Below are 15,657 nucleotides of genomic sequence, written 5' to 3'. Positions count from 1 at the left end.
ACAAAACTGTCATTCTCTGGAGCATTTGAGATCTTGTTCCCCAGAAGTTGCCATCAGTTTGGGCTCAAATAAATTTTGCTAAATATTCTCTACAGGTCTGGAGGTTTCTTATGTCAGTACTACTATGGGTCCCATTTTATCAATAGGTAAACTAAGGCATAGAGAGGTCAAGTAACTTTCCCAGGTCATGGAGTTAATAAATGGAAGAGATTGATTTCAACCCAAACTGTCTGGTTTCACCATTATAATATACTACCTTGAGACTGAGATCTTATTTATCTTTGTTAGTGTTATGCAAGGTTTTGTTATTCAGACTTCAAGGCTCAGTTAAGAATTCTGTAATTTGTAGTTCTTGCAAACTCCAGTATGTAAATAAGGTTTTTGGTAAAATAATAGCAATATTCAAGACAATGTCTTATGATAACAGTATTTTGGAAATTTTCTTCATCATTGATAGGCCAGATTGGCTTCCCTACTTTAAATTAAAATTGATTTTATGAATGAAAATATTTTCTTAATTATTCCTGGCATTCTTTATAAAATTTGTGTAAGATTGACACTATTTCTTTTTGGAATAGATAGAATTCATCAGTGAAGCCATTTGGTCCTGGGCTGTTCTTTGTGGGAAGATTTTCAATTAATAATTCAAGTCCTTATAATCTGTTCATGTTTTCTATTTCTTTATGAGTCCACTTTGGTAATTTGTGTCTTTCTGGTAATTTTTCATTTTATCTAAGTTGTCTAATTTGTTGGCATAAAGTTGTTCACAGTATCCTCTGATAATCCCTTTAATATCTATAAAGGTGTTGGTTATTTTCCTTTCATTCCTAATTTTAGTAATTTGTGTTCTTTTTTTCTTGGTCACTATAGCCACAGATTTATTGGTTGTGTGGATTTTTTTCAAAGACACAAAATATTTTGGTTTCATTAATTTTTCTCTATGTTTCGCTTTGTTTTCTTATTTCATGGCTTTCCATTTTGATCTTTATTATTTCCTTCCAGAAAAGAGTGCCATAGACCCCTATTGTTACCTAAAGTTTAGCAGTTTTTCATAAATAAGCACTTCTGTATTTGTTATTAGACTTTGGTTGATTTCTGGAGTCATGAAATGGTAGTTTGGGGCAGTTTTGCCAAGTTCTCTAGTATTTTTTGAGACAGGATTTGCTGATCACTCTGCCATTGGGGCAAGTTCCCCATAGGACTTTTGAATGTAAAATTTCAACCTATTTAGGTGAAATGTGCTAGGTGCAACATGTGAACTCGTAACTTGTTACTTGAATTTTGGTGGTGGAAATAGCTAGATAAATGTTTCTTTTTCGAGGGCAACTAATAATAGGTCCTTATTCTAGCTACTAGAAGATGACAAAGGCATGTTTTGAAAAGCACATTGCTTCCCTTGGAAAATGATCTGGGAAAAGTATTTATATTACTATGCTTTGGATAGATGATTATAGAACACTTGTGAACCTGCCTTAAATATTATAATATATACACACACACAATCATAGATGCATGTGCATGTGTATTGCATGTATGCATATATGTATTGGGTTGGCAAAAAAGTTTGTTTCTTTTCTTTCTGTAAGATGGCTATAATAGAGCTTAGTTGTCTTGAACTTCATTCAAAACAATTTTGTTAGATTACATTGTGACAGCTATCATATCAGCATGCATTTAAAAAAATGTATCAATCCCTGGCTGGTGTAGCTCAGTGGATTGAGCACGGGCTGCAAACCATAGGGTCGCCAGTTCAATTCCCAGTCAGGTCACATGCCTGGGTGGCGGGCCAGGTCCCCAGTGGGGGCCGCATGAGAATCAACCACACATTGATGTTTCTCTCTCTTTCTTTCTCCCTCCCTTCCCCTCTTTCTAAAAATAAATAAATAAAATCTTTAAGAAAAATAAAACATCAAAATTAGTGAATTTTTGTGTAGCCATTTTGATACTGAAGATGGAAGAAAATAAGCAACATTTTCAGAATATTATGCTTTATTATTTCAAGAAAGGTAAAAACAACTGAAACACAAAAAAAGATTTGTGCACTGAATGGAAAAGATGCTGTAACTGATAAATTAATAAATTATGTTTATGAGAGAACATGAAATTTCTTCGTTTAAATTGTAAATAACTATGTTCATTGTATAGGCTCTTCTGCCATAAAAATACCTCCAAGTCCTGTGTGTCTGTTTTTTTTTCTTTGCTAGCTGCATGTCAGCATCTAACTTTAAAAATATTAAAGCATGGCTCTTACACAATATGTAGTGAGCAAGGTCAAAGATATAGTCAATGAGGGAGCAAAGATGATAACATAAGTTCAAAGGAAGATATCAAAAACTGATATGTCAGAATAAGTTTGCAGAGTTAGTAAAAAAAACACACAAAAAAAACCATGAAATACAAAACCCAAAACAAAACTTGTTAATACTCTACAGGGCAAAAAACTGAAACCTCAGGGTTATTTTTTCAACTACACAGAAATCATTTGCAATTTTTCATTGTTCTATAAGTGAACACCTGTCTTAGTTTTCTGTTGCTGCCATAACAAATTACCATAGACTTGGTGGCCAAAAGCAATACAGATTTATTATCTTACAGTTTTGGAGGTCAGATGTCCAAAATGGGTCTCATTAGGCTAAAACCAATTGTCTTGGGCTAAAATCAAAGTGTGAGCAGGTCTTCTTCATTCTGGAGACTCGACGGGAGAATCCATTTCGTTGCCTTTTCCAGCTTCTAGAGACTGCCTACCTCGAGACCTAACTTTTCAGAGTCTTGAACCCCATAATAAACAGTAAATACATAAATTACATTTCCCTAGAGCAGTGCTGTCAGTACAGAAGGTGATATAACTTTCTGGAATGAGGGATATGGTCTCCACTGTGCAGTTCAATATTGTACCCACTAGCCATGTGTGGCTACTGAGTACTTGAAAGGTGGCTGGGGCAACTAGGGAACTGAATTTTTAAATTGACTAAGTTTAAATTTAAATAGCTGCATGCGGCTATCTATGGTCACCATATTGGACAGGGCAGCCCTGGAGCATCCAATTACTCTTTAACAGGCTTATTAGAGCTGGAATACAACAGCAAAACAACCCACAATGTTTTTCCTCTTATTTTCAAGTTTTGGAAAATTTTTTCTTAACATGCACAAGTGAAATAAATAGGGACTCCAACAGATTAAAATCCAATACTATTATGAAGCCTGATTTCTTTACCAAAGAACTACAGCTTGTTTTAAAAAAAAAAAATCCTTAGATCTCCTGGCTCATGTGTATCTGAGTTATACAGTATAGGTTTCACAAATACTTTCTGTTTGAATAGAGGACATCAGTTTGCTCTTCCTTAGCCAACCGAGGGTAAGTATTGGTTTGAGATTCACCCTGAAGTAAAGGGTGGATAAAATACAGTCCTGGGAGGACACATATGTAGATAAACAGGTGGTGATATAGAAGGACATAAGGGAGGGGCACTTCTACCCAAAAATTGTATGTCAGCCTCAGAAAGAGGTATAGTAGGTTGAATAATGTCCTCCCAAATTCATGTCTTCCTGGAAACTCAGAATGTGACCTTGTCTGGAAATAAGGTCTTTGCAGGTATTAGTTAAGATGAGGTCATGTTGGATTAAAGGGGGCCCTAAACCCAGTGATTAGTGTGTCTTTTTTTGTTACTTGGAAGAGAAAAATTTATTAAAATATTTTAATATGAACCTCATGTCATTGAAAAAGAACAAATGGAATAAATGCTTGCTGATGTTCACTTTAATTTTGTTGATTAAAATTCCAAATTCCCCCAAATACTCTGCTTTACCAATGTTTTTAAAGTTCAAAATCTAAATAAAATTATGCTCTTAATTGCTTAACATTATTTTTGTATATATGCCATGCATTGGGAAAATAGAAAGTGGCTTATTCTTTTATTTGAAAGTGGAAACTTTGGCATCAAGCCTGCCATGCAACACTGCTGGTGACATGTGTATTGCACAGGGGGCCTGGGCCTCATCACTGCATACCTGTCGCCAGGTGTGCAATCAGGTCTTGGGCATCTTACGTGGTGGAGGATATCTTTGAGCCATTTTCAGTCACTTGGGCTCCAAACAAGAAGCTCTTCCCATCATTTCTCTTCAGATAATGCCAAAGGTTCACGGATATACGAGTATGTAAGGTGATATAGTCTGTTTCAAGGTCCTGTTGTTTACAAACACAAGCAGAGGAATGATGGAGGTTTAATTAATTGAAGAAGGTGTTTCTTGGTTTCAGGTAATCTGTTGTGATCTGCTGAGTCCACCACAAAGATCAGGAGTATCCTCCTGGATGCATACATTTCCCAATAGGAATGGAAATGTTCACTGCCATCTATCTGCAAGAACTCTGTCTGGCTGTCTTCAGTGCTGACGTGTGACGTGCGCTGTACTGAAACCTTGGGTGGGAGCCTTGCTGTGCTGGACGGTTTTTAAAGCTACAGAGTGGGGAACATTCGTCTTTCCTGCTCTACACAGGCCCAGCACTAGGATCTGGTTATTTTTCTCCAGGGGCTCCAACAGGAGCTTTGCCCAGATGCTGTTGTCCTCTTTCTCTTCTTTTCCCTTAAACTGTTCCTTCTCTTTCTCTGTCTCCTACTCTTTACTCTTACTTTTCTCCTCCTTCCCTTTCATCTTCCCCTTCTCCTTTCCTTTTTTCTTCTTTCTCCTTCTCTTCCTCCTTTCTTTTCTCTCTCTCCTCCTTTCCTTTTCCCTGAACTTTCTCTTTTTTTTTAAAGATTTTATTTATTTATTTTTAGAGAGGGAAGGGAGGGAGAGAGAGAGAGAGAGAGAGAGAGAGAGAGAGAGAGAGAGACATCAATGTGCGGTTGCTGGGGGTTATGGCCTGCAACCCAGCAATGTGCCCTGGCTGGGAATCGAATCTGGGACACTTTAGTTCCCAGCCCGCACTCAATCCACTGAGCTATGCCAGCCACGGCTGAACTTTCTCTTTCTCCAGCTCCTTTCCCTTCTCTTTCTTCCTCACTTCCCTCCCCCTCCATCTTCACTGCTCATTTCCTTTCCTCCTGCGGGCCCACACACTGGAGCTGTAGTCCTGGGTTCGAGCAGGGGACCCAGGTGTTATTATAAGAGAAAGGAGAGGAAGAGTTGGACATAGACACACAGGGAAGAGAGCCAGGTAAAGATGGAGGCAGAGATTGGAATGATTTGGATGCAAGCCAGGGAATCCCAAGGCACCATCAGAAGAGGCAAGGAAGGATTCTTCTCTAGAACCCATGGCCCTACCAGCACCTTGATTTCAAACTTCTAGCCTCCATAACTGTGAGACAATAAATATATAAGCCACCCAGTTTGTAGTAATTTGTTATGGCAGCCATAGGAAACTAATCCAGTTGGAAAGGTCGCAGTCTCGAGGTCAGAGTGAAAGAAGCAGGCCTTGACATGGATAGGGACAGGGCACCTGTAAGATCTCAGTAGCAGAGCTGGTGGACTGACTCTCCATGGCCTGGCTATCCAGGCCATCTGGACCAGAGCCCTTTTGACCTTGTTTACCTTACTCAACTGTCTAACTCTCAGGAGAGAGACTCTGACCGAGCTCATCCCACACCTTTCCCAGCAGCCCTCCTGGATGGAGTACATGGAGGGGAGAACAGGTGACTTTGCTAAGGAAAAGACCCCATGCAGATAAAAACAACAGGTGGCTGCTACACAGATGATAGTACAGTCCTTTTTGGAAGAAGAAACTGTTCAAAAGAATGCTGTTCTTTTACCCAGTGAGGGTGGAGATTACAGATGTTGAGAAAGATTATCCTGGCAGCTACATGCAGAATGGTTTGGAGTGAGACCAGCTAGACAGCTGGTGACATCATCTACTGTGAAGTTAAGAGAGAATGGGGCCGTCTGTCCTGCTGTGGTGGCCGGGCCGAGGAAAGATCACTTGTTTTATGTTCTGTGATATCTTAGTATCGACTCATTCAACGTCATGCAGAGAGACTGAGAAAATGCCTTTATTTTCTGTCTCCAACTATTTTAGCCTATTTTTTAACTTCTTTTTTGGCATCTGGTATCAAAAAGCATATCTTTTTTGCTATTTATCTACCCAATTATATGAGACTGGTCAAGTGTTAATTTCACTGTTCTGGGAGTGGATCTGGGAGCAGGTTGTTTTTCCTGATCAGGTGGGAAAACCCACTCAGAATCCATGCTCAGAAGACAAGAGTAAATGCCTCCTGTGCACCCAAGACCCTGGGGGGAGAAATAGGAGGATCCACAGGGCCAAGGGAGCGTTAAGAGTCACAGTTCTTCACTATTTTGGGCACCAGGGTACTGCTGATGTGGGGAAATGGGTGGGGTTGCCTGGACAGAGAAAGGGGAACAGCATCTTGCTCAGTGGTCCAGCTGGCGTAACAGGGACAGGAACCAGGTGCTTGTCCTGTCCCCTTAGACTTCCCCTAACATCCCAACGGGTGGCCTGTGTGTCCCACCCGTGTGTGGGACCAACCAAGAGTGGCTCTAATCTTGACAAGAGTGGCTGGACATTCTGGGACCAGCTATTTCTGAAGGAAAAAAAAGGTGAAAAGCAGCTAATAAAAGTGGTTGCACTCTGTGCTTGTGGGAGAATAGGCTAGGTGTGGGTGGTCTGAGAGTAAGTCCTTGCACAGGACACATTTTCATATTTTTGAGCCAAGTGAATGTATTACTTATTCAAAAAAATTATTATTAAGTTTCATCTTTCATCCTTTAACAATGCTTGTTGAGCCCAAAGAATTGGTTTAAAGTATGTGGCTTCAAATGTGTCTTTAAAAAAAAGTATTTTTTGCATATCCATACCATCCAGATTTTAGTGCACCGAGTCACATGAATAACTTTTATTCAGACCCCTCTGTTTTAAATTTTATAGTTCCCAGTAATGATAAATGGAAAATAAATCCATTTCTATCCAAATGGATGGCCCAGTAGCCCTAATAGACCAATTAAAAATTCTATTCACAATATTTAAAATGATACAAATGGTAAAACAAATTTTTCATTTAGATTACACAGTTATGGATTTTGCTTTCAAGAGACAAAACATTTAAAAATTATTATTTTTTATTTATTGATTTTTAAGAAAGAGAGAGACAAAAAGAGAGAAAGAAACATTGATTTGTTGTTCCATTTATTTATACATTTGTTGGTTGATTCTTGTATGTGCCCTGACTGGGGATGGAACCCACAACCTTGACGTATTAAGACAACATTCCAACCACCTGGCAGGGCTTAAATTATTTTTTAAAAATATATTTTTTACTTTCAACCTATTTTACCCCAGTTACTCCCACTAAGTTTCCCAACTCTTCTGCTCACGTGTTCAAAAATCTTGCATAAATTTTGTCCTGCCAGTGACTTCTCTGGTCATGTTTCCTTTTTCTTTGTGTTCCTGTCTTGTCTCTGTTGGGCTCCTGTGGCCTAGTGGAGCTTCCAATGGCAGCGAATGAGCCTGTAGACAGCTGTGTCCCAGCCCCTTCAATCAGATGGGCTCAGTGCCTCCTGTGACCTTCAGCCTCCAGGCTGTTCGACTTGTCTAATGTTTACCTTCTCTCACCAATCTCCAAGCTCTCTCAGCTCAGCCTACCCTTCGTTCACTTCAAGGAGTCACTACAGTCAAAGGCTTCGTGAGCCTGATCATGTGAATTCTGGCTGACAGAGAGTCAGTTTACTCCCTGACTTTCTAGTCAAGCTGGTTTCTCCTTTTCTGAAGGCCACTACAACTGCACAATGAAATTTGGTGGATCCTGCATGTTTCCAACTAGTAACATAGGTGTAATTACAACTTTTAACTTTTTGCTCTGTGTTACTCACTTCAATATATGGGAAACTGAGCAATGAAGTATTTTGGAAACTTTGATATCAGATGAGGTGTTGTTCATAAATAAATTTAAAAATAAAAGGGTTTGTGATACTACATTGAAAACAATTTTACATTGCTTGCCCTCCAAGTTCCAAAAGAATACCAGTCAGTTGAACAGCGGATCTACATGAGGAAAATACCACATCTTTGCAGCCAGGTGCAAACACAGAGACCCATAGCCAATCCACAGTAAAAACAAAATAAAACCTAAACCTTGTAGCACTCTGCGGTGTCCCTACCAGTGGCCACTGAATCAAATACATCCCTGGAAGAAGTAATTACACATTTATTTACTGAGAAGTGTCTTTCATTCTAGATTATAACTTGTATTACCAGCCCAGTTAGACTGGATGGACACAAAGGAAAAGTTTGCTTTTAATGCAATGTTCACCTGATACTGTCAGAAACAACTTAGCATTAAACTTGATTGCTGTGACCATTGCATAGTCTGGCTGGTGGACTCTAGGCTAGAAAGTCTAAGTTAATCATGTGTAAATAATGACTCATCTTGTTAGTATAATCAGATCTGAATAATGTTTCTAAATTTTGTGTCATTGTTTTTTTCACAATAGTGTAAGAAAAACAGTGCAGAGTCCAGTTAGGTTAACAAGCCATCTTTTCACTAGTAAGTAACTGAAGTACCTGGAAAGAAAGAGAAGAGAATAATTATAAAAGTGTATAAATCCCTCAACTTTGTGTGTGAGAACAATAAATAGTTGAAAAATTGGATTAGTAAGTTTTATGGATGGGAATAAATACATTTAGGCAGTTATTTATTTTCCCTTTGCCTCCATGTCTTCATTCATAAAATAAGAAGCTGGATGAGATCAGAGATTCACATACATATTGCAGGCCGAAGATGACAGTTAAGGAATCAGTATACAATTTATATCTGTATTTTGTTTTAATTGCTCAGTATGGAGAAAATTCTGTACACAGAAACAGCTGCAAGTGCTAAAGTGGCAAGAAGTTTTTTTTTAACTTTTAAGATTTTATTGATTTATTTTTAGAGAGAAAGGCAAAGAGGAAGAGAGAAAAAAACATTAATATGTAGTTGCCTCTTGCATGCCCTCTACTGGGGACCTGGCCGGTAACCCAGGCATGTGCCCTGCCTGGGAATCGAGCCAATGACCCTTTGTTTTACAGGCTGGTACTCAATCCACTGAGCTACAGCAGCCAGGGCTGTCTTGTTTGTTAAATTTGTCTTGCAATCAAAGAATGGTCTTTAAAGTCTATACAAAAACCTGATGACTCAGTTTATTCATTGGTGGTCTCCAATTTGTTAGAATTTGGTATTTAGCACACCTGTATGTGTGTGTGTGTAGTTATCCTTTGATGAGTATTAATGTTGGGCACAATCCTATTATGCACTTTACATACTTTCATTTACATAGGAATTAGAGTGGATTTACCATCATATCCACATTTAACTTTAAGACTTACAAAGAAAGAGGTAGAGAAAGAGATATTCTGCCCTCCTTCCCTGGGTGTATTCTGCCCTCCTTCCCTGGGTGTATAATTTTAAGTGTTGCCTGTTTTAATTTTTGTTGTTAGTATGAAAGGAGAAACGAAAATCTCATCAATTATTTGGTCTGATCTAGCAAAACCATTGATACAAATTCTCATCTGACAAAGCAAAATGGAATTAAACATATGTATGTTAATACTTGTGGGTTGTTTTAGACATTTAATTGGAAAATTAGAGTTTGATTAAAAATATTGTTTCTCTGAATCTATGATGTAGTTCTGGCCTGCTTTCAGTTTTTCTAATGGTGCCCATTAAGTGTGCAGAAAAGCAGTTTAAGTTTCTAGCAAGGAAACTATGTTTCTTTATCAGCATATATTTCCCAGGTAGTTTCGGGGTCAGCCCTCCAGGCCTTGGTGCTCTGCATTTGGTGTTAGGCAGCAGTACAAAACTGTAGCGGTTGAACTCAATGAAAGCAATTGGGTAACTCTTCCAAATAGTACTAACTAATTAATGCAGTAATCAGTAGATTTTAATGTGATGTATATGGCACTCAAGTTGTAGTGATTCTCAAAAAATATCAGGGAGTAGGGTTTTTAAAATATATTAATCCTCAGCATTCTCATTTTAAATTTTATTTTAAAATGAAAATGAAAAGGGCTATATTAAGTAAAGCACCCTGACTTTCCTTTGTCAGTATCAAAAGTCATGCTTGTTTGGTGTTAAAGGATTAAAATATTGAACAAGATTTAAAAGTGAGCCCAGGCAGGTGTGGCTCAGTGGATTGAATGCCAGTCTGCACACTGGAAGGTGGAAGGTCTGATTCCCAGGCTGGGCAAATGCCTGGGTTGTGGGACAGATCCCCAGGTAGGGGCGTGTGAGAAGCAACCTATTGATATATCTCTTACACACTGATGTTTCTCTCCCTCTCTTTCTCCCTCCCTTCCCCTTTCTCCAAATATAAATTTAAAAAAATATTTAAAAATGAAACTTGATTTACATACTAATGCCATCCTAAATCCCCCCGTATCTGCTCTGTTCCTTTTATTTATTTTTTTCATTAATCTTTATTATATTTTTTCCATTGCCATTTAGTACCCTTATACCTGCCTCCTGCCATCCTAAATTTCTGTAGAACACAAAGAAGTGGCCGATCTGTTTTTTTCTTTCTGAGTAAGTATCTTTCAGCTTTTTGATCTTACCTTTCAAAGAAATGACAGCAGTGTTATGCCACAGGGATAGACCAAGGTTTAAATGTCTTGGGGTCATCTCTTGGGATCTGAGAAAGAAAGCAAATTCACAACTTAATTTCAAAATACCATTGCAACATTTCACCAGGAAAATGATATCAAACCTGTCAGTTTGGGAAGCATTTTCTGATGGGAGGAGGCAGGATTATCTTGGGAAAAGGAACGTACCCTCCATTTCCAGTGACACCTCTGAAGAGACAGAGGGGTCTGGAGTTGTTATCTCTGCTCCACTTCAGTTGCTAAGTAAGGAGGCACTTGACTAGCTACCTAACTTCTTTGCCTCCAAGACATGACTCTCAAAGAGAATTATACAGGGTCAGGCACCATAATGCCCATTTTTTAAATTACAAAATCTTTTATTATGAAATCATAAGCATGTAATTCTGGTAACCTAGCAATATCACACTCAAGCACACCATATGACATTTTAGGTGAAATGTTCAAATTAAAACTATAAATGATCACACCCATATTATTACCCTACCAACCACCCCACTGCCACATCTGAATACCCCATGAAAACATTCTCAGGGCTGGGGAGGATAGAAAAGGGAAGTGGTTAAGCCGAGAGCTGTTTGCGTCGGGGCGTATAGACCTGGACTCCATGCCACTAGTGATTGGAGAACAGCTTTGCCTACACCTTTAGCCAAATGATTTTTGCACAAACTACCCATAAATAGTGAAAAGTTATGGATATTCCAAAAAGTTCTTCTCCTAGTATTTATTTCACAAAAGTACAAAAAGAAGACAAAAACAAAACAACCCCCAACTCCTATCGGAATCTTCACAAGTTCTAGCCTTACTGTTCCTTCCTATTCTATATTGAAATGTAAATGGAGGCCTGGGTTTGCCCTTGTCAAAGGGACATCCCTGATTCTCTGCTTAGTGCTGCTATGGGTACCTTATTTAGAACCAGCCTGTCCCACCTGGGCTGGGCTGGGCTGGGCTGGGCACTGGACAGAGCTCCCCAGGCTAGTCTGAGGTAGATTCAGGCTAACTCTTCTGCTAATGGTGACAGCAATTTTTAGTCTCGTCTAAAACCTGCTTCTTATTTTTTCCACCAGACCAGGGTGTGCTCTTCCACTTTGGAACTCAGATCAATACTCGTTATTTTGCTACCTCAGGCTTCTTGGGTCTTATTTATTCCCCAGCAGCTTAAGTAAAGACATAACTTTCTTTTTTGGTTTCAGAGATGCAGCCCTGGGACAGGCTGCTCTTCCTTGGCCTTTGCTGATCTTCCCTGTATCTTCTTCTCCCTGGCCTGGTGCCATCAACCTCTTCCTCCCTCCTTCTTTTTCTCCCTAGTTGGTTCTTCTTTTTCTTCTTTTTTTAGAGACTTTATATTTTTAGAGAGAGGGGAGGGAGAAAGAGATGGAGAGAAACATTCATGAGAGAGAGAAACATTCATTGATCAGTTGCCTCTCACATGCCCCCAACTGGGAACTTGGCCTGTAACCTAGGCATGTACCCTGACTGGGAATTGAACTGGTGACCTTTTGGTTTGTGGGACAGCGCTTGACCCACTGAACCACACCAGTCAGGCTCCCTGGTTAGTTCTTGGTAGCTGTAATGAACGCAATGTATTCATGATGGCCATCCAGACTGATTCCACTTTTAGAACAAATCTCAGCTTCTGAGACAGCTTCACAGATAAATCTCAGCTTCTGAGACATGTCTGTGTACAGTCCCATTGGTGTCAAGGTCTAATGTCAGTAGTAGTTGCCATCAATCCAGAATTCTTTATCATCATCTTCATCTTCATTATTGTGTAGTAAAAGATCAACTCAGCAGGCCTGGGTTGTCCAAACCCTGCACATTCTAAAGAAAAATTTAGCCTTTGACCAGCTTCTGGGAGATAACACCACTGGAAGCGTTCAACCTGCAGCCCACAGGCCGCAAGAGGCCCAGGATGCCTATGGATGTGACCCAATGCAAAGCTGCAAATTTACTTAAAACATTATGAGATTTTTTTTTTTTGTGGTTACGTGTTGCAATGTGTGACCCAAGACAACTCTTCTTCTCCTAGTGTGGCCCAGACATGCCAAAAGATTGGGCATTCCTGGTCCTAAGCCCTTGAAATATCCTGTCTGATAAGAGTATGTTTGTTTATCTGAGGTCTTGGGCTTTGTGGCATCAATGACCTCTGGAACGGCTGAACACTGAGTAGCTAAGGTCAGCTATGCAGGTGACCTAGGCCTATGTGACTGATGCCCAGGAAGCAACCTGAACGCCAAGACCCAGGTGAGCCTCCCTGGCTGGCAATACCTTCCTTGTGCATCTTCTCACACATTCTTGCTGGGAGAATGAAATGCTGTCTGCCTGGCTCCACTGGGACGAGACCACTGGAAGCTTACACCCGGTCTCTCCTGGACTCCGCTCTGCCTGCCTGTCCCCTTTGCTGATGTTAATCTGCATCTTTCCAGTGTAATAAACCAAACCATGAACATACAGTGTTCTAAATTCTGCGAGTCCACCTCGTGAGTCGCTGACACTGAAGGTGCTCTTGGAAACTTCTGACTCAATCGTCATCATTATCAATGTGTGTCAACTGCTGTCTACATGTGGTCAACTGCTAAATACTTGTCGTGTGTTGTCAAGGTTGTTGTTAAACCTTACAACAACCCTGTAAAGTAATTATAATTATTCTCTGCACTCCTCCCCGCCCCCCATTTTATAGGTAATGGAACGGAGTGATCAGACAATATAAATAAATCATAAACGGTAGAGCTGGGATTCCAACCCAGGTCCCTCTGCCTCCAGGGCCCTGTGTTAACTAAGTTAAAGCAGCACATTGTTACTCCTTCCTGTTTTACATCCTGCCCTGCTCATTCCCTCTCTTAATCTGAGGGATGCCTCCAGCTTCATCCTTAATCTGAGGGATGCCTCCAGCTTGGTCCTCCTCGTTTTTTAGTGCCTCCCCTCTCTTTCCTCTTCCCCTGATTCTCCCACATAAAGGAGTCACCTTCCAGAGACCAGAAGACAGGAGAGATTTTAGATACAAAAATATGCACTTAATAACAGTATCTGATAATCCACCTTCAGTAGTAAGAAGGGCCTATGTCTAAGCATTGAAGAGAACAGATTGAGTCCCTACGTCCTGGGACGAGCATGTTACACAGCCTGTTAGAGTGACAAAAAACCTCTTCCAAGACAGTGTGAGACGGAGGGAAAAGAATGTGAAGTGTGTGTGCGTTTGTGTGTTTGTATGTGTGTGTGTGCATGCGTCTTGGGACGGGAAGTATGCTTGGCGTTCTGAGGAGGAAAGACACTGTGGGCGCCGCCACTCTGAGTCACCTCCTGAGTCGTGCCGTCTGCATCTGCGTCCCATCTCACACGGTCCATGTGACTGGGTGTGTCTGTGCTGCTTCAAAGCTCTGCCAGTTATTTGTGGCTTAGCTTCCAGCAGAACAGTCAGGAGACTGCATGTTTCTACGTGTTGTGGGTGAAGGTTCCAGAACCATAGGAAATAGAATGCAGTCTCACAGGACGGGCTGCACAGCTCTCCAGCTCAGAGCAATGCCAGGCTGTGCATAGGACATGGGGCGAGCCAGCTGAGAGGAGCATAGGTAAACCAGGCTGCCTGCAGCACCGGAGATGTTCACACGCCTCTCTTCCTACATCTGGTAGGAAGGGCTGCCTCTACTGAACAGGTGGCACTGTGAATGCTGCCAGCTCTCACAGCGTCTGGGCAACTAGAAAGGCAAAGGAAGCAGGGAGAGAAAATGAGATGTGTGGGTGGTGATGGCGGTAGTGCTACAGAGGAAGGAGAGCGGGAGAGGGGGGTGGAGGAGGGTTTACAAAGTGGGGACTGTAAGGGCCGACCTTAGAGAACAGCTATTTTCAACTGGTGTGCCATGAGAATTCTTAATACGTGGAGCACTGACCTCTTTTCCCTTAGACTGTCATATTGAAAAAAATGACAAAATCCCATACAACAATAGAACAAAATTTTTGTCAGATCAGCAACAAATTTACTTTTCGGTGTATCGCAGAAATTTTAGTAATTCGTTTTATGTGTGCCAGGAGAGGAAAAGGGTTGAGTCACTGTGATAGAATGACAGGGGCAGGGCAGGCACGGCCAATGTGAACTCAGTACTGGTCTGGAATGAAAAGCTTTTTCTCATTAAGTTACCACAGAACCAGGGCTCAGTCTGACACGTGACATAGCCATGTGTTGTGGTCGCAAGGATTCCTTATGAGTCAGCATTATAAATGTGCCCCTTCACAATGTGGGGTGAGCTGAAACCTGTTTACAGACTGTTTCTAAGCTGAATTGCCTAATTTCAGTTTCCAGGAGATAGAAACTGAATCTGCTAATTGGCTTGACGTGGCTCCCCACCGTGGCAGCCGCTGCCCCCCACCACCACATCTCTGTAGTTACTTTGATAAATACATTTTGCTGCTAGTGATAACAAGGGAACAAGGTTTTCATATTTGTCCTACTGCCAAATTCTCCAAGGCAGTATTTCTCTAATTTTTAGGGCAGTGAAATCCTTTTTGTCTCTGAATCCTAAAGATTTAAAATTTTTTAAAATACATTTATTGATTTGGGGGCTGGGAAGGGGGGGGGGAGAGAGAGAGAAACATTGATCGGCTGCCTCCCATATGCATCCCAGCTGGGGATCAAGCCCGAAACCTAGGTGTGTGCCCTGACCAGGGATTAAACCCGTGACCGTAGGTGCATGGGAACGCTCCAACCAACCGAGCCACACTGGCTCGAAGAACCCTAAAGGTGTTTTAAAAAATGAAATCACCATTTCCAAGGAAAAGTACTAACCTAAAAGTGTTAATTATAATAAATAAAAATGTCCTCTTTTAAAAAATAGTTTTTAAATGACTATATAAAAACATTTTCCAAAAAATACACTTTTCTTCCTTCTCCCCAAAAGGATATTGTATATAGACACAACGTTTGCGGCCACGTCTGGCTGAGCCAGGCTGCTCTGCTGGGCTCAGAGCTGCAACCGCCATCAGCTCCCCCGCTCTGGCCAGAAGTTACCTCAGAAAGGGCCCACAGATAAAAGCAACAACTCTTAGCAAGGTAACCAAAGCCACACGTGTGACAGTGTTTCCAT

The 15,657-nt window shown here is 40.8% G+C and overlaps 1 protein-coding gene across 1 annotated transcript in view; it reads right to left on the bottom strand.

Moving 5' to 3' along the window:
- Window positions 1-7,098: 7,098 nt before the first annotated feature.
- The window catches only part of LOC123824456 (aldehyde oxidase 2), a 73,462-nt gene continuing 64,903 nt past the window's right edge, over window positions 7,099-15,657 (bottom strand). Inside the window, exons 35-36 of the mRNA XM_045847600.1 lie at window positions 10,535-10,611; window positions 7,099-8,509 (exon numbers count right to left, since the gene is read on the bottom strand). Coding sequence (XP_045703556.1) covers window positions 10,558-10,611 — 54 coding nt within the window. The 3' untranslated portion in view covers window positions 7,099-8,509; window positions 10,535-10,557. The remainder of the gene's footprint in view (window positions 8,510-10,534; window positions 10,612-15,657) is intronic.

The sequence above is a fragment of the Phyllostomus hastatus genome, unplaced genomic scaffold, assembly GCF_019186645.2.
Source record: "Phyllostomus hastatus isolate PE091 unplaced genomic scaffold, TTU_PhHast_1.1 phas_contig_57, whole genome shotgun sequence".
Taxonomy (NCBI): domain Eukaryota; kingdom Metazoa; phylum Chordata; class Mammalia; order Chiroptera; family Phyllostomidae; genus Phyllostomus; species Phyllostomus hastatus.
Note: the sequence above shows the minus strand (reverse complement) of the source record. Positions and strands in the feature narration are given on the sequence as shown.